General features: G+C 47.1%; 1 protein-coding gene across 1 annotated transcript; it reads right to left on the minus strand.

Moving 5' to 3' along the window:
• Positions 1 to 3,390: 3,390 nt before the first annotated feature.
• CRX (cone-rod homeobox) lies at positions 3,391 to 12,312 on the minus strand. The gene is made up of 4 exons (XM_032488171.1): positions 12,289 to 12,312; positions 6,018 to 6,152; positions 5,133 to 5,284; positions 3,391 to 4,045 (listed from the first exon to the last, which is right to left on the minus strand). The coding sequence occupies exons 2-4, from the start codon at positions 6,115 to 6,117 to the stop codon at positions 3,398 to 3,400; spliced, it is 900 nt and encodes a 299-aa protein (XP_032344062.1). The 5' UTR covers positions 6,118 to 6,152; positions 12,289 to 12,312; the 3' UTR covers positions 3,391 to 3,397.
• Positions 12,313 to 22,615: the final 10,303 nt, after the last annotated feature.

Below are 22,615 nucleotides of genomic sequence, written 5' to 3' on the forward strand. Positions count from 1 at the left end.
ATCACTACCCACCTCCCCTCCCCCCAGCCCCTGGCAACCACGAATCTGTTTTCCATCTCCGTGGATTTGCCTATCCTGGACATTTCATATAAATGGAATCATACAGTATGTGACCTCTTGTGTCTTTTTTTCCTGTGAATGTATTTATTACCACTGAGTTGCACACTTTAAAATGATAATAGTGGTCAATTCTATGTAATGTGTATCTTACCACAAAAATAGATAAATGTTTATTGGGCTCTTACCATGGACCAGACTTCAGGACAAAGGACTTAATATAACGATCTCATTTAATTCTCTCAAGGTAGGTCTTCACAATGCCTCACGTTACAGGTGGGGAAGCTGAAGCTGGGAGAAATGAATTGCCCAAGGTCGTATGACCAGAAGTGACTGAGCCAGGTTCAAACAGTAAGTCTGTCTGATCCATCAATCTTGTGCTAGACACACACACACACACACACACACACACACACACACACACACACACATTTTAACCTGGGACTCAGTGACTGAGGGGGACAGAAGCAGAGATTGATGGCTTGGAGCTGGCAAGACAGAAAGTCAAAGGCAAAGAAAAGAGAAGAAGGGGAAAGAAAGAAAAAGACAAAAATCTGGCAGAAAGAAATGGGGACCTGGAGTCTGAGACTCGACAATAAGGAAGAAAAAAGAAAAAAAAGGAAGGAAAAAAGAGAAAAGAAGAGAAATGGTGGGGAACTGAAAGTGACCAGGGAGAAGAGCTGGAAGGCGCCAAGGGCGCAAGGAGAAAGGGACAGGTGTAAGAGGAAGCTGCAGGGGACTGGAAGCTAGTGGGGAGGGCTTTAATCCTTACAGGGACCACTGAGGCAGGAAGCATGGTCATCGCCCCTCTGCAGCAATGGGGAGGCCCAGGGACGTCACAGCGGGTGGAAGCTGGCCATCTGGAGCCCACATCCCTGCTTAATTGGCTTTCAAGAGACATCACGGAAAAGACGGTGACCAGACAGAGAAAGCATGTGGACACACTCATGCCCCCCAGAGACAGAAGGTGGGGAGAGATGGGCGGGGGACAGACAATCCCTGTTTTTACCTCCCCTAGTCTGCTTTTCCATGGAAACAAAAAACATCACGCAGACTTTAAGCAAGGCTCAACATTTTAATCATTTGTCACTCCGCAGGTGGCCAGCAAAGGAAGACCTGGAGTTCCAGTACATGGGAAAGGGGAGGACAGAGGGCCTGATGCAGAGTGAGGGAGGCCTCTGGCCTCTTGTTCCGTCCCACTTTCCTTGTCGCTCTTCCTGGCTTTAGGAAGTAGAACCTTTGACACCCCCAAGGGACAGCTGAAGAACCAGCGTCCAGGAGGCTGGCCCAGGACAAGGAACCTGGAATCTCCCAAACAGATTCACTCCTCCCTCTGTCCAGCTCCTAGAGGAGTCTTGGAAGACCCCAAGATGGGGGTCTCTTGAAGACTTACCCTTCCCTTGGCCTGTGACTGTCCCTCAGCCTCTATTACTGTCCGCCCTCCTCCAGAACATCATGTCCATCCTTCACGCCCTGCCGGACCTCCTTATTAAGCTGACTTTGAATTGTTTGCACAAGACACACCCTCCTCTGTGAATGGGGATCTCCGTGGGGGCAGGGGGAGACTCGTTTACACCCGAGACCCCAGCCTCCAGCACAGCGTGGGGGTCTCTGTGAAATAAAATAACAGACACTGCATCCTGGTCCCGGCTTGTGCGCAGATCCAGGGCAGAGCGTCATCCCTGCCTGTCCCTCCCCTGTGAATTCTGCCCAGATCCCCCCCATCACATACCCCATCACATGCCATCCTTCTGTGCATACGTTGCATCCCACACTGAACTCTGAGTCTCATGTCCCAGCATGGCTCAGACCCATGAGAGATGATCAAGCGATGTGTTGAGTAAACCATCTTGGTGGGCTCTAATGATCACAGTGTGCCCTTCGGGGTCTAGGCTGCATGGACCTCTCCTGGCCTGGACCCAGAAAAACCCTCTGATGCCTCCCAGGCTCCCTTCACACGGTGCCTCCCTCCTGACCTCCCTTCCCACACTGGGGCCCGGAGCCAGCCGGTCTTGGCTTGTGAGCACAGATTGCAAGTGTCTCTTCCCAACTCCAAGTTCAGGGACCTCAGCTTGGCCGCCTTGAAGTCTTAGCCATAGTGGGAGTATTTACACCACGGGAATAGGCAAACACTACGAACCAGGGTTTCCTCTTCCTTGGAGAACCCAGACCCTGAGGAGGCAGGGGCCAAAGCACCAAACTTCCAAGAGTGTCAAAATGCCTGAATCCTTCTTGAAATGCCCGCAGTGCTTGTCTCTGTGGCTGTGGGTCAGATGGTAGTGAAAGACATACGGTACTGCCCCAGGAGAACTTCCTCAGGCCAAGCTCTATTTATTGTCCGATCCCACCATTGAAACAGGAAACAAAAAAAATCTACAAGAGAGGATGTGCGTTTGGGATGTGGGGCTGCCCCCAAATCATTTCTCTCAGCCCACCCCTGCCTCTTGTGTATTTACAGATGGCCACCTCCTCTTCTATTTGCCATTCCCACAACTATAGCTGGTGCTCCCCACACAGCAACCCCAATTCCCCAATGTCTGGGTGAAGTTCATCTTTAGAAAATGCTAAAACAAAAGAAAGAAAAAAGGAGACATGAAACAGACTAGTTGCCTTTCATTCTCCTACCAAATATTCCCCTTCCCAATGTCTGAATGAATGAATGAATGAATGAATAACGAATTGTCTTTAAGAAGAAACTAAGAAGAAAAAGAAAAAAATATATATATATGTATATAGATAAGTATCAAAGAGCCCCCTAAACCTACCAGTGTAAACCTGACATTTGTGAGATCTGTAAAATTGCCAAGTGAATTTCTGAACTTAACTGTATAATTGGCCTAAGGTTCCATCACGGGGCTTTGTAAAGTCTGTCTTTGGAATTTCTAGAAGGATCTCTACCCATATGCTAAAGAAGTGTCCCAAATGGAAAGTTAAGGAATTGAGCCCCCCGACCTGTTGTTTCAAGGGCACCGTGATTCTGACCTTAACATTACCCCCCCAGTCAACCGCAAGTGTGGTTTAATATTGTCTTGGGGCAAATTCTCAGCACCAGGTTCTGGAGTCTGGGGCTCGGGGTTTGAAATCCATACGAAACGGTGTTGGGTGTGGAGAGAATGACTAAGACCTATGGAGCGACCCGGGAGACGGAGGGGCCTCTGTCCCCAGAAGGAAACGGGTGGACTGTGCTGGGCTGAGTGGTACTGGAGGCAAAGAGGCCACGGCCTTTGGAAGGGTGGCCAGCTCCTGCTGCTTAATCAGGGATGCCACCCCAGGGCAGGTGGAGACAATGTGCAGGGAGGCAGTTTGGACGAGAGGTGGAGAGAGATGGAGAAGGTATCTTCTACAAGATCTGAAACTTCCAGGCACTCTGATCCTTGTAGTCCAGGGGGTCCATGGGGTTGTAGGTGAACTTCCAGGTGCCTGTGGGGTCCTTGAATTCTAAGCTGTCCACGGGGCTGTAGGTGCCATAGCTCTGGCCCGACAGGGAGGTGGGGGACTGGGTCAGGGAGGGCCCCATGGAGGGGCCAGAAAGGGGACTGAGAGCCGGGCCCCCCAGCTGGGGCACCATGGGAGAAAGGTAGGGGTCCAGGCCACTGAAGTAGGAGCTGGGCGACCCGTAGGCTGAGGGGGAAGAGCAGAAAGCAGGGGCGGGGGCGTAGGTCATGGCGTAGGGTGCTGAGGTCAGGGAAGGGCCCGAGGCCACCAGCCCGGCCCGCTGCGCCTCGGGCAAGGGGGACTCCGAGGCCGGACTCCAGATGGACACGGTCGCCACTGCCGCGGTGGGGGAGCCCGCCGGGCCGGGGAGAGGGGGGCTGTAGGAATCTGAGATGCCCAGGGGGTCTGGACAGACGTCCGTGGAGGACCTTGGAGACGTGCCTGCCTTCCTCTTGGCAGGACGGGCCTTGGCTTGTGCCCCCGGCGGCTGCTGCTGCTGCTTCTGCTGCTGCCGCTGCTGCCGGCACTTAGCCCTGCGGTTCTTGAACCAGACCTGGGGGTGCGAGGGCAGATCGGGGCGGGGGCGGGGTGAGGAGGAGGCCCAGGAGAGCCTCCGCGGTGCCCACGAACGAGGGTGCCGACTGGTGAGACATGCCAGAGCCAGACCTCTGCACCCTGAGATCGGTTATGGGACACTATTCATCCACCCGTCATACATCCGTGCATACACACACATGCATACAACCAGATGTATCTACAGTCAAAAATCCATGCAGTTGTACATACATATACCCACAATCAGATGCACCTACATACAGTCACACATCCATACAACTGTACACACACACACACACACACACACACACACAATCAGATGCACCTATGTACAATCATGCATACCTAGTCATACATACATACACACATTCATCCATCCAACCATATGTACGCACGTACTATCATACAAGATACAAACATATATATATTTATATTCATTCATCAGTTCATCTAATCATTCACACACGTACAATCAGACATATATATATTCATCCATCTAATCATATGTACATACACACAATCATGCAATCACACATACATACATTTATCCATCCACCAGCTAATAATCATGACGAACAGTCTTCTGCTACTTTGGGGACATACCAGTGAGGCTGCCATTCTAGTTGAGACAGACAGATTACAAATACACAGTAAGTAATCACATGGTATTTTTAGATGATAAATACTATAGAAGAACCCACTGAGCAGGATAAGGGGAGGCGGGGAAAGGTTGCAGCTTTGAGTGTTAAGGGCTCATTGACTGGCAAGGTGATCTGATTGGTTGGTAAACACAGACTTGAACGAGGTGATGGGGAATATACCTTCCAGGTAGAGGGAAGAGGGAGTGCAAAGGTCCTGAGGCAGGAGTGTGCTTGGTGGGCGTGTCAGAGGAAGAACCGGGGACAGAGCGGGCAGAGCGGAATAAGACTGCGTGGGAGCGTAAGAGAGGAAGCTAGCGAAACACTGGGGGCAAGGGATTATGAGAGGCCTTTCTGACTTTGGCTGTTACTCTGTGACCTCTCCCTCCTTCCTCCACTCTGGGTCCCAGGAAGGGCCAGGGGAGGTCCAGGACCAGAACATCCCACCTGAACCCTGGACTCCGGCAGGTTGATCTTCAGAGCCACCTCCTCGCGGGCATACACATCCGGGTACTGAGTCTTAGCGAACAGAGCCTCCAGCTCCTCCAGCTGGCTCCGGGTGAAGGTGGTCCGTTCGCGCCGCTGCTTCCTCGGGGCGCCTGGGGCGGGGACAGGAAAATGAGACCTTCAGGTGACCTGGGCCCATTCCCTTCCTCTGCCGGTGTGAGGTCCTAAAGGTGCGTGGGATGCCGAGATATCCCTTCTGGGTTCATTTGCCCAAACGACGGGGGTGCCCATTCCCTGAACTCACCCTGTGCCCCTGGGAAATGGGGTTCTCCTTGGCCTGTCATTTTGGAGCTCATGCCTCACCCCGAGGAGAACTAGCTTTAGCTATGTAAGTTTGGTTTTTATTTCTTTTCTGAAATTTCTTATGCACTAAGACATATTCAGCTGAAACAGGACATTTTGGATAGCCAATCATTTATGGATAGCCAGCCTACAAAAGAGGCAGGTCCATAACGGTCAACTTAATAAAATTTGAAAAACAAAAATCAGTTGAAGAATAATGCCACCAAAAACAGAGCGCTCACCTCTCTGGAAAATAAAGCATTGCTAATAGATAGGAATCCTAGTTCCACTTCCAGATTGCTTCCCCTCCCACACCCCAGAGGGAACCACTACCCTAAGTTTCTGTGAATGGCCATATGCTTGCCTGTATCCCTAGGAAACATGGAATAGTGTTTTGTATTTGCAGACGAACGCATTTGACTGGTGTATGACCCTGACGTCACCCCTATAAGTGCCCATCTTCTTCCTGAGGGCAAAGGACCCCAGAGGTCCCCAGAAGATGGGGGGTCAGCCTGGGGTGGCAAGGAGAAGGACCGTACTCACTTGGGTAGGACACAGCTTGGTGCATCAGATCCACACTGGGGCCACTCAGGGCCAAGGCGTTGACGGAATAGTGGGGCCCCGGGTTCATATACGCCATCATGATCTTCGGGGATGCTGGGGCCCAGGCTGGTGGGCCTGCAAGAGAAGGAGGGGGTACTCAAACACTCCCCAGTTTATCACCATCTGGTTCAAACCCTGCCTCTGTCTCTTCTTGGGTACGTGACCTTAGGTATTTTATCTCTCCTCTCTGTGCTTCAGTTTCCCCACCTAGAAAATGGCTCTCTGCTTAAGATCATCAAAGCTTCATTGACACTTTGTAAAGCAAAGAGTGGAATCTGTAAGGAGCATCCTAAATGGAAACTCTTATTCCTACTCCATCCTTTAAAAAATCTTATTTAGGGGAAGGGTATATATAGCTCAGTGGTAGAGTGGATGCCTAGCATGCATGAGGTCCTGGGTTCAATCCCCAGAGCTTCCATTAAAAATAAATAAATAAACCTAATTACATCCCCTTACCCAAAAAAAAAGCAAAAAATAAAATAACTTACTCTGTCACTCCCCTCTCCAAGATCTTTTTCTTTTTCTTATGACCTCAAAAAAGAATTTCAGCCTTACGCAGAATCACGGACAGTAGGGTGACCAGCTGTCCCAGTCTGCCTGGGAGGGAGGGATTTCTAGAGATGGGGGATTTTAGTGCCAAATATGGAAGAATCCCCGACAAATCGAGATCGTGGGTCACCCCAAGGGAGAATCACATTAAAACAACAGCAAGTGATGATCTTCCACAACCGTCATTGACTTATGAGGTTGGCAAAGATCGAAGAAGCTTGAGAACTCCAGGGCTGGCTTCAGAGTGGAGAAACAGGCGCTGCCTGTGTCAGGTCAGTGGCAGTGTGGATGGAGTAAATTGGAAACGTTTACCAAAGAAAACTGCCATCTTTCCTTGGTCCCAGCAGTTGGCCTTCAATGTGTGTCTCAGTCACCTCATCAGAAAATGGAATTGAAAATAACACTTACACCTTTAGGCTGATGTGAGGGTTAAATGCATTAATGTGCATCAGGTGCTTAAAATAGCACCTCGACACACAGTAAGTGCTACAAAACTGTGGGTGATCGTGATTATTTGCAAACAGATGCTTGCACAGACTTTACACTACGATTTTTAATGCAGTGTATTTGTAATCGCCAAAATGTGGAAGCAGCCTATATGTCCACCAAAGGGGACACAGTAAGTAAATTATGTAAATCAAGTTAAGTTATGTTAAGATTACGGTACATCTATGCAAGGGAATACTACAAAGTCGTTAAAAAGCATAAGGATAAAAAAAATTTTTTTTAGCATAAGGCTGCTTTCTATGAATGGATTTCAAAAGATCTTTAGTATATAGTTAACAAAGATTATCCTAAACTTAGTAATGAGACAAAAGGATGACATCCAGGTCATCCTGGAGACTTGTCTGGCAGGCAAGCATTGTTTCCTTTTCTAGAAGGCTATACCCTTGTTCAGTTTCTCTATCAACTCTCTATCAATTCCCATCCAGACTCTGACAAGGTAAATCGTAACAGTTGCAAATGATTTCTCTCTGGTAGAAAAGATAATCTAAAGGTTACTATTTTGCTCCCTTGTAGGATTTGATCTAGTTTCATATCTAACCTGACCAACTTTTACCAGCATGCCTTTCCTGAATAATGGTATTAACCCCTGTTCCTCAATTTATTTGAAACAGCTGGTTCCCTCATTCATGGCTTAAATAAATCTTTAACCTGTGGAACAATCCATGTGCCTGAGAGTCAGGCTTTTAATTTTTTATTAGCCTTTGACAATAAGGGTGTGTGTGTATGTGTATTAGCTATTATATATTACCAAACTATATGTACATATATATGATATTCAAAGAAATATACATTCCATAGATACACTGAACAGTGTGCAAGGTATGCTACCAATTGTGATTTTTAAAACAAGGCAGTGATATTTATTTACCTATTTATTTATTTACATATTTATACAAATATGTATCTGTATATGCATAGAAAATTCCCAGGAAAGTCACAACATAGTAAAAGTGGCTGCCTCTAGGGAGCTATGCTATATCCACCCCTTGTTTTAATAGTTTGAATTACTTTTTTTTTTTTTAACTTTTCTGAAGTACGGTCAGTTACAGTGCATCAATTTCTGGTGCACAGCACAATGTCGCAGCCATGCATATACATACATATATTCGCTTTCATATTCTTTTTCATTAAAGGTTATTACAAGATACTGAACATAGTTCCCTGTGCTGTACCGGATTACTTTTTAACCATAAGTGTGTACGTTACCTTTTCAACAACAAAAATTACAATGCAGTCTATTAGAGAAAGAAAGAGAGAACCTCCCCAGGGCTCCCTATCGCCCTAGTTAAGACAGACTCAGGAGAACTCTCAGCCTCTCGGGACACTTGCAGTAAGCTATTCCTAGCCAGGAATGCCGCTCCCCCAGCCAGAGCCCCTCTCACCAGCTAACTAACCCCTTCTCCTTCTCCAGGTCACAGCTCAAACATGACTTACCGGGAAAGGCATCTCGCACCCTAAACAGGACCTCTCTCTCTCTCTGTCTCACACACACACACACACACATTTTCTTTCTTTTGTTTTTCAGGACATCACACATACTAAATATGACATATTTATGAGTTTGTTTACCTGTCTCTCTCCCCCAGTTCTGTCAGCTACCTGAGAACAGAGGCTAAGAATGTTTCAGCCCCTAAGGTGGCCCCAGCACACCCAATAAATATTTAAAAAACAAATAAAAGCTTTAAAAATAGATGACATTTATTTTAGATCCTGCCCCTTCTCTCACTGCTGTGTCCTTCTCAACCCTCACTTGGGCTGTAATGGAAAAGAATATATATATGTGTGTGTGTATATACATGTGTGTGTATGTGTGTGTGTGTGTATATATATATGTAAAAATCACTTTGCTGTACACCTGAAACTAACATTGTAAATCGACTACACTTCAATTAAAAAATAATTTTTTTAAAAAAACCTCACTTGGTAGGGAGAGCGCCTTTGACCATAAATTGAACTTCTATGGTCCATTCAGCAAATATTTTTTGAGCACCTACCATACTCTAGGAACTAGGGATTAATAGTAAGAAATAAGACACACAGCATTTCTCTTCTCGTGGGGTTGAAATTCCAGGCTCCGGTCAGAGAAATGGACAGTGAACAAGGAAATAGATTTTTTAGAACATCGAAATGCTTTCAGAGAGTTTCAAGAACTCTGAGGAAAATTAAATGGGGTGATAGGATAGTGACAGGGCTTGGGTTGACGGTATGGCTTCTAATTGAGGTGAATGATCAGGGAAGACCTCTCTTTCTCTAAGGAGGTGACTTGGGAGCTGCAAAGTGAGAGATTTCATATCAGCCACAGGAAGATCTCGGGGTAGAGGTCTCCAGGCAGGAGGAACAGCGGCACAAATATCTGGAGGCTGGAATCATTTTGTCTCAGGAGGAGAAACAAGATGCCGAGTGTGACTGGAGCAGAGTGCTCAAGGTGGAAAATGGACCAAGTTTATGTAGGACCCAATAGGAAGGGCATGGGGAGGCTCAGTGCTGATAATAATCATAAAAATAAAAACAACAGACATCCTAAAAATCAAGTGGTCTATTCACACCCTTGAGTGGTCCCTCCCACTGAGTAGGGCTGCGTGTGCAACCAATAGGATATTGTGAAAATGACCATGACTCCTGAGGCTGGCCCTCTTTCTAGGAAAGCAGCCGGCCTGCTATAAGGATGCTTGAGCAGTCCTATGGAGCAGTCTGTGTGGCAAGAACTGAGGCCTCCTGCCAACAGCCATGGGAATGAACCACCAGGGAAACAGATTCTCCACCTTCACCCAAGCTTTCAAGTGGCAGCAGCCCCCAGTTGACATCTGAAGACAAAAGCTTAAGAGACCCAGAGCTAGAATCATCCAGTGACACTGTTTCTGGATTCCTGGGACCTCAGAAACCACGAAATCCATACATATTTATTGTTTTCAGCTGCTAAGTTTGGGGACCACTTGTTACACAGCCACAGGTAACCAATACACAAGCCTTCTCAATGCAGGATGGCATTGGGTCCTCAGCACAGCCTTGGGAGATAGAGACTGTACTCCTGTTATGTTTTACAGATGAGAGCATCTTCAGGCTCAGGCACTGTGACCTACCCAGGGTCACTCACAGGCTGTGAATGGGGACCCAGGATCCCAACAGCACTCCTCGAAGCCCTGTCCTCCCAGCCCCCAGCCTGGGTTCCCTCTGTCCTCTCCCTCTTCTCCAAGGAGTGAGGATGTTTCATCAGGACTTCCAGAGAGAGGAAATAGGGAAGCTTGTGAACTTGCCCGGCTAAGACAATTTGCAGGGCTTAGAACAAGAGCCCTCTCTTCTATTGTCTTCACCATGAATCCGCATCAAGATAAGGGCTGGTCTTCCAGGAAAGCCTAGAATTCTCTCACTGGGATGATTCCATCCTACAGGCAGGGAATCTGAGCCTCAGAGGGGAGGAAGGTGCTTGACTAAGACAGTGATATTGACCTCCAAGACTGAGGGATTGCCTGCTCCTCAGACATCCAATAAAGCACTTGGTGGACAAGATGTCAGCAAAGAATGAGAACAAAAATGGCATCGGACACCCATCAAAAGTCTGTCTTGGACTTGGCAACAAGATGAGGCAGCTGATGGTATCAGGGCTTCCGGAACCTCTCCCCCCTGCACAGGCTCTGTGTGTCTGATCTCCAGGAGCACAGACAATGACTACAATGTCTGCTTTTCACTGAGAGTTTACAGTGAGCATGACAGCAACCCTTCATCATCCTGCCAGGTGAATTTCAAGGCACTGATGTTTCATAATCCCAAATGGTGGAGCCAGGAAGGTCACCACCCCCGCCTTGGGGACCAACCAGTGGGGCCAGACGGAGGCTGGTGTCTATAGAGGAGGAAACTGAGGCTCAGAGAAGCAGAGTCCAGGTCCCATCACACACGTCGGCAGCAGAGCCAGGGCTGAGCCAGCACCTGCCCCCCCAGGCCCACACCCTCCTGGCCACCAAGCTATATGGCCTCCTAGGATGCTCACTGCTGCCCCATGGAGCTCAGATGTCCATTTCTCAGATGAGGAAACTGAGGCTGAGAGACATTCCGTCAATTTTCGAGGACACACAAGGGTGAGTGGCACAGCCAGGAATAGAAGCCAGGTATTTCAAGCCCCAGAGCCCTGCCCTTAACTCCCCAAATCTGCCTGGGATCCCCCAAAGCAGGATGAGGCCAGCTCCCTCCCCTGCACTCACTGCAGGCCAAGCCTGTGACATGGGCTTCCCGTGGCTCATCTGACTGGATCACTGGGGCAACTTGTCATTGTCTCCACTCTGCAGATGAGGAAACCGAGGCCCACAATGACCTCACAGAGACCCATGTGGCTCCACATCAGCCCTGGCAAGATTCCCTCAGCTCATCCACGTCCAAGGCCCTCATTTGTCAGAGCTCCATGGCCCCTGTTGGCTCTGCCATCCAGGAGACAAGGAGCTGTGTGTTGGGCTCACTCCCCAAGACAGGACGTGGGGAGAGCCAGAGCCTCTGGGGGCGGCGAGGTCGCCAAGTAACCAATTCGCCAGCATTGCAACCCCCAAATCAGGCATTCCCAGCCCCCTCGGGCATCTCAGAGGCTACCCTTCCTCCCTCCCATGTGTCTCTTCAATTCTATTTCTGTCATCCATCCATCCATCTATTCAACTAATATGTAAGCTCTCCAACCACATGCCAGGCACTGGGAGGAAATCCAGGTTCAGTGGGAGAGACCAGCAGTGAGTGGAGAAGTGCACAGATGAAGAGAAAGTTTCAGGCTGCGGTCAATTTTAAAGCAAATACAACAGAGAGATGTGCTAGGAAGTTGCCTTCAAGGTGTGAGATGCACTAGCCCCGGAAGCTGGAGAGCTTGGTCCTGTCACCTCCCCATCCAGCTGCCCCTGAATCCTCCAGTGCCCCCAGGCCATGGGCCAGCTCCCCTGTCCGCCCCCCCCCGCCCCACTGCCCCCTGCTGCAAGCACAGCCTGCCCTGTTTCCCCAAACATCAGGATGGACACTCTGGTCCATGTGTGATTATTCAGCAGACATCATACACTCCTCACCAGCCCCGGTGCCAGACACTGAAAACACAGCCATGAATAAAATAAACCTGCCACCGACCTGTCGTGTCCCCTCTCTCATTTCCCCTTCCTCCGTCCCCTCCGCTGCTCCCACAGATGCTCACCTTCAGAAACTAGGGACGGGGCTCTCCTGGCACCCGGGTCCTGGACAGAGTGGTCAGAGAGCACAGGCTGAAGGAAATGGGTCCCCTCACATGGGGAGATTTTAAACCCCGGCTGGGAGTGATGTCATTTGCCGTGGCCTGGATCTGGGAGGGTAATCCTGGCCGCGGGTGGGGGACTCGACTGGGCGCCAGGAGGTGACATTGGCAGGGAGGGGGGAGGGGGCCCCGTCTGCCTAATCCCTTCCTCTTCCCCCACTCCAGGACATCTTAGCAATTAGAGCTGATGGGGAAGGGAGGCCCAGCTTCTGCCTGTGACCACGAGCACCCACTCCTCAGGGAAGTCCTTCCTTAGGTCTAACCCATGTCCCTCTAGCTTTGGCTATCGCTCCATCAAAGAGGAAGGAAAAATGTTGGGTGTTCCTAAGAGATCTCTCAAAAGACAAGGGGCACAGGGCTTCTGGCTCCCTCTCCTGGGTCCCCCTCTCTTGTCTCTCCCTCAGTTTCCTTTTTTCCTCTTTCTTTGCCTCAGCTTCTATCACTCTTGTTTCTTTTCTTTTTTTTTTTAATTGAAGTACAGTCAGTTACAATGTGTCAATTTCTGGTTCTATTACTCTTGTTTCCAACAACTTCCCCAACTTCCTTTACTCCAGCTCTCTCCCCCCACTCTCTCTCCCTCTGTCATCTCACCTCCAGCTCTCCCTCCCTCCACGCCCTTGGTCTTTGTTTGGGGTCTTTGTGCCTCCGTTTCTTTTTTCTTTGAGCCTCAGACTCTGCCACTTCCGCTGGTCTGCCAGCGTGCCCCTCTCTCCTCCTCCTTCTCTGGGTCCCTCTGTCCTGGTCTTTATTGATGTATGCGTCTTTCTGTCTTGGTCTCTCGTCTGTCTCTCATCCTCTCTCTCTCTCTGTGACTCTATTTTGGTTTTGGCCTCTGTGTGTCACTGTCCTGGTCTCCCTGTCTGTCCATCTCTCCCTGCAACTTCAGCATCCCCCTCTCAGTACCTCTGTCCTTTTTGCAACCTCTTAAGCTCCAATCTCTTTTCCTGTTTCTCTCTCTCTCTCCCTGCCTCTCCCTCTGATCCTTGCTTTCTTTCCCTCTAGCTTCGTTCGCCTTCCTTCCCTTCTCCCTATCTGGGAGCCGCTCTTGCTCTGTACTTCTGACTGTCTCCCTCTGTGTTTTCTTCTCTCTGTCCCTCTGTGGGGATGTGTGTGTCTCTGGATATTAACACCTCCCTGAGCTCCCGGCCCCACATGGGTCTGTTCTCCATCGCCATATACCCGAACACGCAGGCGCACACAGCTACGTGCCTGAGACCGCGGTAATCCCGCCTTGTGGCTGGGTCATTGTGTCTCACCATAAGGGGCCCTTTCTTCCTTCAACCACCCCCCCAACCCCCTGCTAGGAGAGATTAAGGCCAGCAGCAGGGCTGGGGAATCAGGGCCGGTCTCATTAGCTTGAAGAGCCAAGGATGACAGGGAGAGAGGGAAGGGCCGCCTGACCCTCAGTGACCAGTCAAAAGACTACTCATGGGGGAATCCAGTCCCATAGCCGACCCTCCTGGCCCACCAGAGCAGGGAAGGAAAGTTGGCCATGGTGGGGGGAGGAAGAGAAAACAGATCCTCGAAGGCCCCTCAGGAGAAGGTGTCAGCTGTCCACGTCACCACCTCTGAATTTTCCCACCCGCTGGCTCTGGGCTCAGAAGCCCACCAGGTTTGGGAGGCTGGGAAGAGGTGAGTGTCAGGTCAGCACGTGGCCCTGGGGTCAATTCAGCTGAGTCGAAATCTAGGCTCCTCCGCCCCTGAGGCAACTTGCTTTCTTTTCTCATCTACAGGCAGTGGGTGACTCAGGAGGCAACCTTGGCAATCAGCCTTGCGTTCTCCTTTTTCCTCACCTCCCCCAACATCCAACTGATCTGTAAATCCTGTCATCTCTTCTTTCAGGTAATGGTCCAGCTGAAAACTACAAAACACTTCTGGGAGAAATCAGAGAAGTCTCAAGTCCGGAGTGACATATCAATCGTCCCTCTGGATCAATGGGTTCCGAATCCACAGACTCAACCAACTCAGGATCAAAAACTTTGGGGAGAAAAAAGCTCCAGAAAGCAAAACCTGAATTTGCCATGTGCCAGCAACTATTTACACTGTATTTACAACTATTTACATAGCATTTACATTGTATAGATATTGTAAGTAATCTAGAGATGATGCAAAGTACACAGGAGGTTACATGCAAACACTGCACCATTTTATATAAGGGATCTGAGCATCTTCAAATTTTGGTATCTAGGGTTGGGTGAGGGAGTCCGGGAACCAATCTCCCTTGGATACGGGAGGACAACTATACCATGTTCATAGATTGGAAGACTCACTGTTGTTAAGATGTCAGTTCTTCTCAAACTCATCTCTAGACTCACTGCAATCCCAATCAAAATCTCGGAAGGCTGTTTTTGTAGAAACTGACAAGCTGATTCAAAAATCAATATGAAAATTCCAAGAATCTGGAATAGACAAAACAATTTTGGAGAAAAAAAAGAAGTTGAGGACTGCTACTACCTAACTTCAAAACTTATTGTCATGCTACAAGAATATAGACAGTGTGATTTACATAAGGATAAACAAATAGATCAGTAAGACAGAAGAGACAGGTCAAAAATTGACCAAACCTTTATGGTCAATTGATTTTTTTTTTTAAAGGTGTGATAATAATATAATGATTACTTTTTTATTGAGGTATAGTTGATTTACAATATTATATGAGTTTCAGGTGTACACCATAGTGATTCAAAAATTTCATAGATTATACTCCACTCAAAGTGATTGTAAAATGTTGGCTACATTCCCTGTGCTGTACAATGCATCCTGGTAGCTTATGTATCTGGTACCTGGTAGTTTGTACCTCTTAATCCTTTACCCTTAGCTTGCTCCTCCCCTTTCCTCTCCCCACTGGTAACCACGATTTTGTTCTCAAAATCTATGAGTCTGTTTCTTTTTTGTTATATTCACTAGTTCGTTTTATTTTTTGGATTCCACATGTAAGTGATATCATACAGCATTTTTCTTTCTCCGTCTGACTTAGTTCACTAAGCATAGTCACCTCCAAGTCCAACCCATGTTGTTGCACGTGGCAAAATTCCTTTCTTTTTTATGGCTGAGTTGTATATATATATATATCAATCACACCTTTCTTATCCACTCACCTGTTGATGGACACTTGGGTTGCTTCCACATCTTGGCTATTGTAAATAAGTCTGCTATGAACATTGGGGTGCATGTGTCTTTTTGAATTAGTGGTTTTGTTTTCCTGTTATTCGTGTACCCAGGAGTGGAATTGCTGGATCATACGGTGGTTCTATTTTCAGTTTTTTGAGGAACCTCCACACTGTTATCCATTGTTGGTTGTTCCCACCAACAATGTACACGGGTTCCCTTTTCTCCACATCCTCACCAGCATTTGTTATTTGTGCTCTTTTTGATGATACCCATTTTGACAGGTATGAGGTGATGTCTCATTGTTGTTTAGAGATGTTGAGTATCTTTTCATGTTCCTGTTGGCCAACTGTATGTCGTCTTTGGAAAAATGTCTCTGGCTCTTCTGCTCATTTTTTAATCGGGTTGTTTGGTTTTTTGATATTGAGTTATATAAGCTGTTTATATATTTTGGATATTAACCCCTTATCAGTCATATCATTTGCAAATATTTTCTCCCATTCAGTAGGTTGTCTTTTGTTCTGCCAATGGTTTCTTTTGCTGTGAAAAAGTTTTTAAGTTTAACTAGGTCCCATGTGTTTATTTTTGCTTTTATTTCCTTTACCTTAGGAGATGGGTAAAAACTAAATAAATATATATATACACACACACACACACATACACAATTTATGTCAAAGAGTGTTCTGCCCGTTCTTTTCTGGGAATTTTATGGTTTCTGATCTTACACTGAGGTCTTTAATCCATTTTGAGTTTATTTTTGTCCATGCTGTGAGAAAATGTTCTAATTTCATTCCTTTACATGTGGCTGTCCAGTTTTCCCAGCACCACTTGTTGAAGAAACTGTCTTTCCTCCATTGTATATTCTTGCCTCCTTTATTTAGATTAATTGACCATAGTGCATGGGTTTATTTCTGAGCTCTCTATTCTGTTCCATTGAGCTATGTGTCTGTTTTGGTGCCAGTACCATATTGTTTTGATAACTGTAGCTTTGCAGGATAGTCTGAAGTTAGAGAGTGTGTGGTTAATTGATTTTTTGACAAAAGTGCCAAAGCAAGTCAACGGGGAATTCTTTTCAATAAATTCTGCTTGAACAACTGAGTATCCACGTTAAAAAAAAAAAAAAAAAAAAAGAACCTCATTCTCTCCCTCACACAATACACAAACATTAATTTGAGATCATTAAATGTGAAAGCAAAAGTATAAAACTCCTAGGAAAAAAGAAATATTTTCTTGACCTGGGAGCAAGCAAAGGTTTCACAGGACACAGAAAGCAGTAACCATGAAATAGAAAATTGATAAATTGGTCTAATCAAAATGGGAAAATTCTGCCCTTTTTTCAAAAAAAAAAAAAATCATTAAGTTAAAGGAAATCCTAGCCACAGTCTGTTAGAAAGTATTTGCAAAACAGCTGGCAAAGACCTTATATCCGAAATCCATAAGAAAGATTTCTTCAGCTAGATAATAAAATAGGTGGAAGAGACACTTCACAAAAGATAAACAAATGGTCCTTAAGTGCACAAAAAGATGATCAATGTTATTTGTCATTAGGGAAATAAAAAAAACCACAAGATACTACACATGACACCAAATGATTAAAATGAAAAAGACTGACATCACAAATGTTGGTGAGGTTGTGTAGCAACTAGAACTCTCATACCTTCTGGTGGGAATGGAGTGGTACGATCCCATTAGAGAATTGCTTGGTGGTTTTCTATAAAGATGGATTATTTTAACCTTATAAGTGGATCCACTTCTAGGTATTTACCCAAGAGAAATGAAAACAGGTCCACTATATGACTTGTACAGAAAAGTTCACAGTTTTTTTTTTTTTTCATATCAGTCCCTAATGGAAAACAACTCAAATGTCTGCTGAGCTGTAAAAGAACAGAATGTCACACAGCCATAAAATGGAATACTTCTCAGCGATGGAAAAGGAAAAAACTACTACATGTATAACATCATGGGTGATTCACAAAACCTTATGGTGAGTGAAAGAAACCAGACACAAAGAATGCATACTGCATGTGATATGGTGACTTTTATAATAAGAAATAGATCTTTGGTCTTGGTCTCACTTCTGGCGCAGAACACTTAAAACCTTTAGAATTTCCTGTGATGAGAGAGATAAAGGTGTCTTTTGTTATGTTAAAGAGGCAACCTTTGGAAAGCCCTAGGTGACTTAAGGATGGGCTGATCGCCAGAAAAACTAACCAAGGGATTAGAGGATTTAATTTTCTGTGCCTCCAACTCACTCCCACTCCCACTCCCCATCCTCCTACTCGCTCCTGGGATGTGAGAGGAGCTGGAAATTGAGTTCAAATGCTAACAGCCAAGGATTTAACCAATCATGCCTATGTAATAAAACCTCCATTAAAAACCCAAGAGGATGGAATTCCAAGAGCTTCGAGGTTGGTGAACTAGAGCACGTCTCTGTGCGGAGACGGTGGCACACCCCAAACTCCACAGGTACAGAAGCTCCTGTGTTGGGGATCCTTTAAGATTTCATCATATGCATCTCTTCATCTGGCTGTTAAAATCCCTTTATAAAGCTGGGAGGGTACAGTTCAGTCATAGAGCGCTTGCTTAGCATGCATGAGGTCCTGGGTTCAATCCCCACTAGCTCCATTAGGAAAAAAAGAAACCTAATTACTTCCCCTCAAAATGAAAAAAAATTTTAAGACTGAAAAAAAAAAAATCCCTTTATAATAAAATGATAATCTGGTGAGTAAATGTTTTCCTGAGTCTGTGAGCTCACTCTAGCAAATTAATGGAACCCAAGGAGGGGATCACAAGAACCTCCGATTTATGGCTGGTCGGTCAGAAGCACAGGTGACAACTTGGACTTGAGATTGGTGTCTGAAGGGGGAGAGAAGGGCAGTCACATGAGGCTGAGCACTTAACTTGAGCCCGACACTATCTCCAGGTGGATAGCATGGCAGATAGTGTGCTTGGTGGTGTTGGAAAACACATACCGAACTATATGATTCCAAAGTTCAAGAATAAAAAAAAAATTTTTAATTAGGAAACGGTTGCCAGGGACTTGGTGAGAGAGGAGGTGGATGGATAGAGAATGTTCAGTGACTGGTTATTGGAGACAGACAAGATTTCTTTTAGGGATGATGAAGATGTTCTGGAATTAGAGCATGGTGATGGTTGCACAATCTTGGGAATATACTAAACACCACTGAGTTGCATAGTTTAAATGCTAAATTTTATGATATGTGAATTCAATCGCAAATTTTTTTTTTAAATCTGAAAAAGCAATTGAGTGGAGCGGAGAAGGGGTATTGACTACCTGAGGTAACTTCACGGGTGATGCAAATGTTCTGTATTTTGATAGGCATAGTAAGGGTATAGTGAGTGCAGGGGAAGGGGCTGGCCTCATCCTGCTTTGGGGGATCCCAGGCAGATTTGGGGAGTCAAGGGCAGGGCTCTGGGGCTTGAAATACCTGGCTTCTATTCCTGGCTGTGCCACTCACCCCTGCGTGTCCTCAAGAATTGACGGAATGTCTCTCAGCCTCAGTTTCCTCATCTGAGAAATGGACATCTGAGCTCCGTGGGGCAGCAGTGGGCATCCTAGGAGGCTGTGTAGCTTGGTGATCAGGAGGGTGCAGGCCTGGGGGGGCAGGTGCTGGCTCAGCCCTGGCTCTGCCGCAGACGTGTGTGATGGGACCTGGACTCTGCTTTTCTGAGCCTGTTTCCTCCTCTGTGGAATAGTGATGGCACAGGATCTACCTGGTGGGAAGGATCCACTAGATTATTGTTCCTCGAGAGCTTGTTCCCGAGGCCCTGAGGGCTGTCTGAGCACTTGGGGATTCTAAGTGGAGGTCCTGATGGTTGGAGGACCTCCTTCCTGACCTGGAGCAGGTGACTTCCTCCCCTGAGGCTTGGTTTCTCCAACTGCAGATTATCTCCAGGGACCACCCCCAAGGTGATGCGAGCCTTCAGCCTCACTGTCAGAGTTCCTGCGCTCAGGCGGCAGCCTGTACCCCGCACTGCTGAGCCCCAAGGGCCCCGAGCACCAGGCTCCATCTGGCCCCACTGGGTGGCCCCCAGGGCGGGGATGGCCACCTCCTTGGCTCCACTGTTTGGGATTATGAAACAGCACTGCCTTGAAATTCACCCAGGTTGCAGACAGCTTAGGCATTTCAAAAGTGAAGATAAGAAATGGCCATCAACTCAAGACATGGGACACAGCTTTATCAGTTGTCGGGGAAGTGGAAATTGAAACCTCACAGCGATGACTCAATGTCCCACCAGGACGGATAAATTGAAAGGCTACTAATACCATGGGTTAGCTAGACAAACATACATGTGGGTTGTATTACATATATTTATTTATTTATTTTATATTATATTATAGATCATATGGCATGTTATATATATAACATATGTATATATGCATGTACAGTGATATGTACATGTATGTATATATGTATGTATAAATATATATATATATAATATTCTTTGGGCCCACCAGTGATAGCAGAGCCTGGGGTACTGGACCAGGTCCTAGGGACATTAACCCTTTAGTGACTGGACCATAGGACACACAGGGTTCCCATAAGATGGGACCCTGGAGGGGCACAGGGATAAGGGCCCAACCAACCCAGTTTTTTGGGGACTGTTCCAGTTTAGCATGGAAAGTCTCACATCCTAAGAACCCCTGAACTCAGGCAAATGCAGACGGTTGCTCCGCTATCTCAGAGAGGGGATATGGACCCAACTCAGGAGCTTATTTCGATAAAATAACTGGAACCTCTATACTGGTGTGTATAGTGGACAGACTGTCAGCTCCAGAGGTGAGGATGATCAGCTCAGGTCTTCAGAGGAGAAAAATCAAGACGCGGACAAAGGAGCACCTCACCCAGAGACACACAGCTGATGGTTCATAGAAACAATACTCCAGCCAAGGCTTCTTTTCCCATCAAAACCATGCCCTTGACAACCCTGATACACATGGTCCGGAGTCTGAATGGGACTTTTCACTGGGACAGACACACCGCAGGACCTCTCCAGCTCCAGAAAGTCACCTAGGACCCAGAGAAGTTGGTTGAGACTCTGCTATTTACTGTATTCAGAGTTTAAACTGAGAAATTCTTTAAATATTAAATTTTTTTATATTTATTAAAGGTGTATTTCAAATTCTGTATTTAAAAAAAAAATGGAACGCTTTACCTGATGACCTCAAAGCTGCAAGATGCATCATGTCAGAGGTAGACCTCAGGGCTCTGCGTAAGATCGCTGGCAGATCAGAGCCTTCTCTGCATCAGAGACCCACAAATTGCCACATCTGTACCCTTTTTCCCCATCTCCAGAGCCCCTTGTTACTCCCAAATGGACAGGGAAGGGAGAGTAGGTAGGAAATCTGGATGTGTGTTCATGATAAATGTTTTAAGCCAACAACGTTGGCCCCCTCCGAACTCTCCCCCTTCTCTCTGCTCCTCCATCTCCTCACCTCCTCTGACGCCCTCCTGCAGCCACCTTGGCCCCTGGGTCTCCCCACAGCCAGTCCTCTGACCCTGTCGTGGTCCCATTTAGCAATTGTTCCAATCCTCTTAGGCCAGACCGGCCTCAGCAGAGCAGAGAGAGAATTAGATCAGATTTGGGAGGGGGACCCTCATGTGACAGGCTGTGGGGGAGGAGAGCGGGCAGACCATTGGGACAGAATGAAAACACCTGCTTATTTGAAACCCCATGAGGAGGTCTCAAGGCTTCTCACATACTGAGACCCCAGGAGGAGATGCAGCGGCGGGGAGGGGGACCGAGGGGCACAGAGATGCCCGGAAGCTGAGCTGCCTTACTGCCCGTGCTCCAAAAGCGTTTTCCCACCTTTGGCTCCTATCTCTATGGTTACTGAAGAGCCTAGGACTTCTGCCTGCATTTTCAGGCCATCACTCCTCTCTCAAGGGACCTGATTTTCTCCCTCCCATGTGTGTTTTTATGGCACAGATGTTGGCAGCCCTTGGGCTGCCCCAAGGAGCACCCCCACCCACCCACCCCAATCCCACCCCACCTTCACTCCGCCCTGTCCCCCCACCTCCCACCCTCCTTCATGTTCCAGCAAAACAGACATTGGTTAGATAGGGAAGGGTTTCCAGAGCATCAGGCAGCCCCTGGGGGCAATTAATTTTTCCCTTAGCATCTGATGAACGCTCTGGGCCTCCCTCCAAGACTGCCTGTCTGCAGAGAGCCTCCGGAACTCACAAACGCCAAGTACCACACTCTTTCCAGAACCTTCTGAAATAGGGCAAGGGGTAAGACCCCAAGAGGAACTTCTGGAGGCAAGAAAGCTGTGTGGTCAGGGAGCCAGTATTAATGTTCAACACTTCCCATGAACTTGGCCCTTTGCTGAGAATTTTCGCAACTCCTCCCTTCCAAAGTGAGATTCCAGGTCCTGCGCAGCCCCTCCCTTCCAAGCTCTGAGCTGGCTTCTGACATCCTTTGCTGTGATTCTTTGAGTAGTTAATGCTCTATAAAGTCACCTCAAACACAGAATTCTCGACTTTCCTGCTCCAACGTTTCTGTGAGCCTCTGGTTGCAGAGTTATCAGCTGATCACTGTGTCACCTTGTTTTATGTGTCTTTCTGTTTAAAGACCCTTTATTTATTATATATCGTTGATTCTTTCACAATGAACGCATGGCCAACAGCACTGTAACTCGTGCCTGAAGGAAGCGTATCTCACACACAGATTTCCTCCATCAGATACATCACTGCCTTTTTAGAAGGAACCGTAGACAGCACTTTAGCACTAGGCTTGGGGACATTTTAAACAATGAATTCACTAGCAAAAAGCACAAAAATACCATATGACCCAGCAATTCCTCTTCCAGGTGTACACCCGAAAGAACCGAAAGCAGGGACCGGAACCAATACTGGTACATCATTGTTTGTTGCAGCTCTATCCACAAAAGCCAAAAGGTGGAAACAACCCAAGGGACCATCAACAGATGAATGGAGAAACAAAATGTGGTGTGCCTCTGTGTGTGTGTGTGTGTGTGTGTGTGTGTGTGTGTGTGTGTGTATTCCATTACATATGTATATATTCTCCAGCCATAAAAAGGAATGAAATTCTGTCACATGCTTCAACACAGCTAACCTTGAAGACATTATGCCAGACA

The sequence above is a fragment of the Camelus ferus genome, chromosome 9, assembly GCF_009834535.1.
Source record: "Camelus ferus isolate YT-003-E chromosome 9, BCGSAC_Cfer_1.0, whole genome shotgun sequence".
NCBI lineage: Eukaryota > Metazoa > Chordata > Mammalia > Artiodactyla > Camelidae > Camelus > Camelus ferus.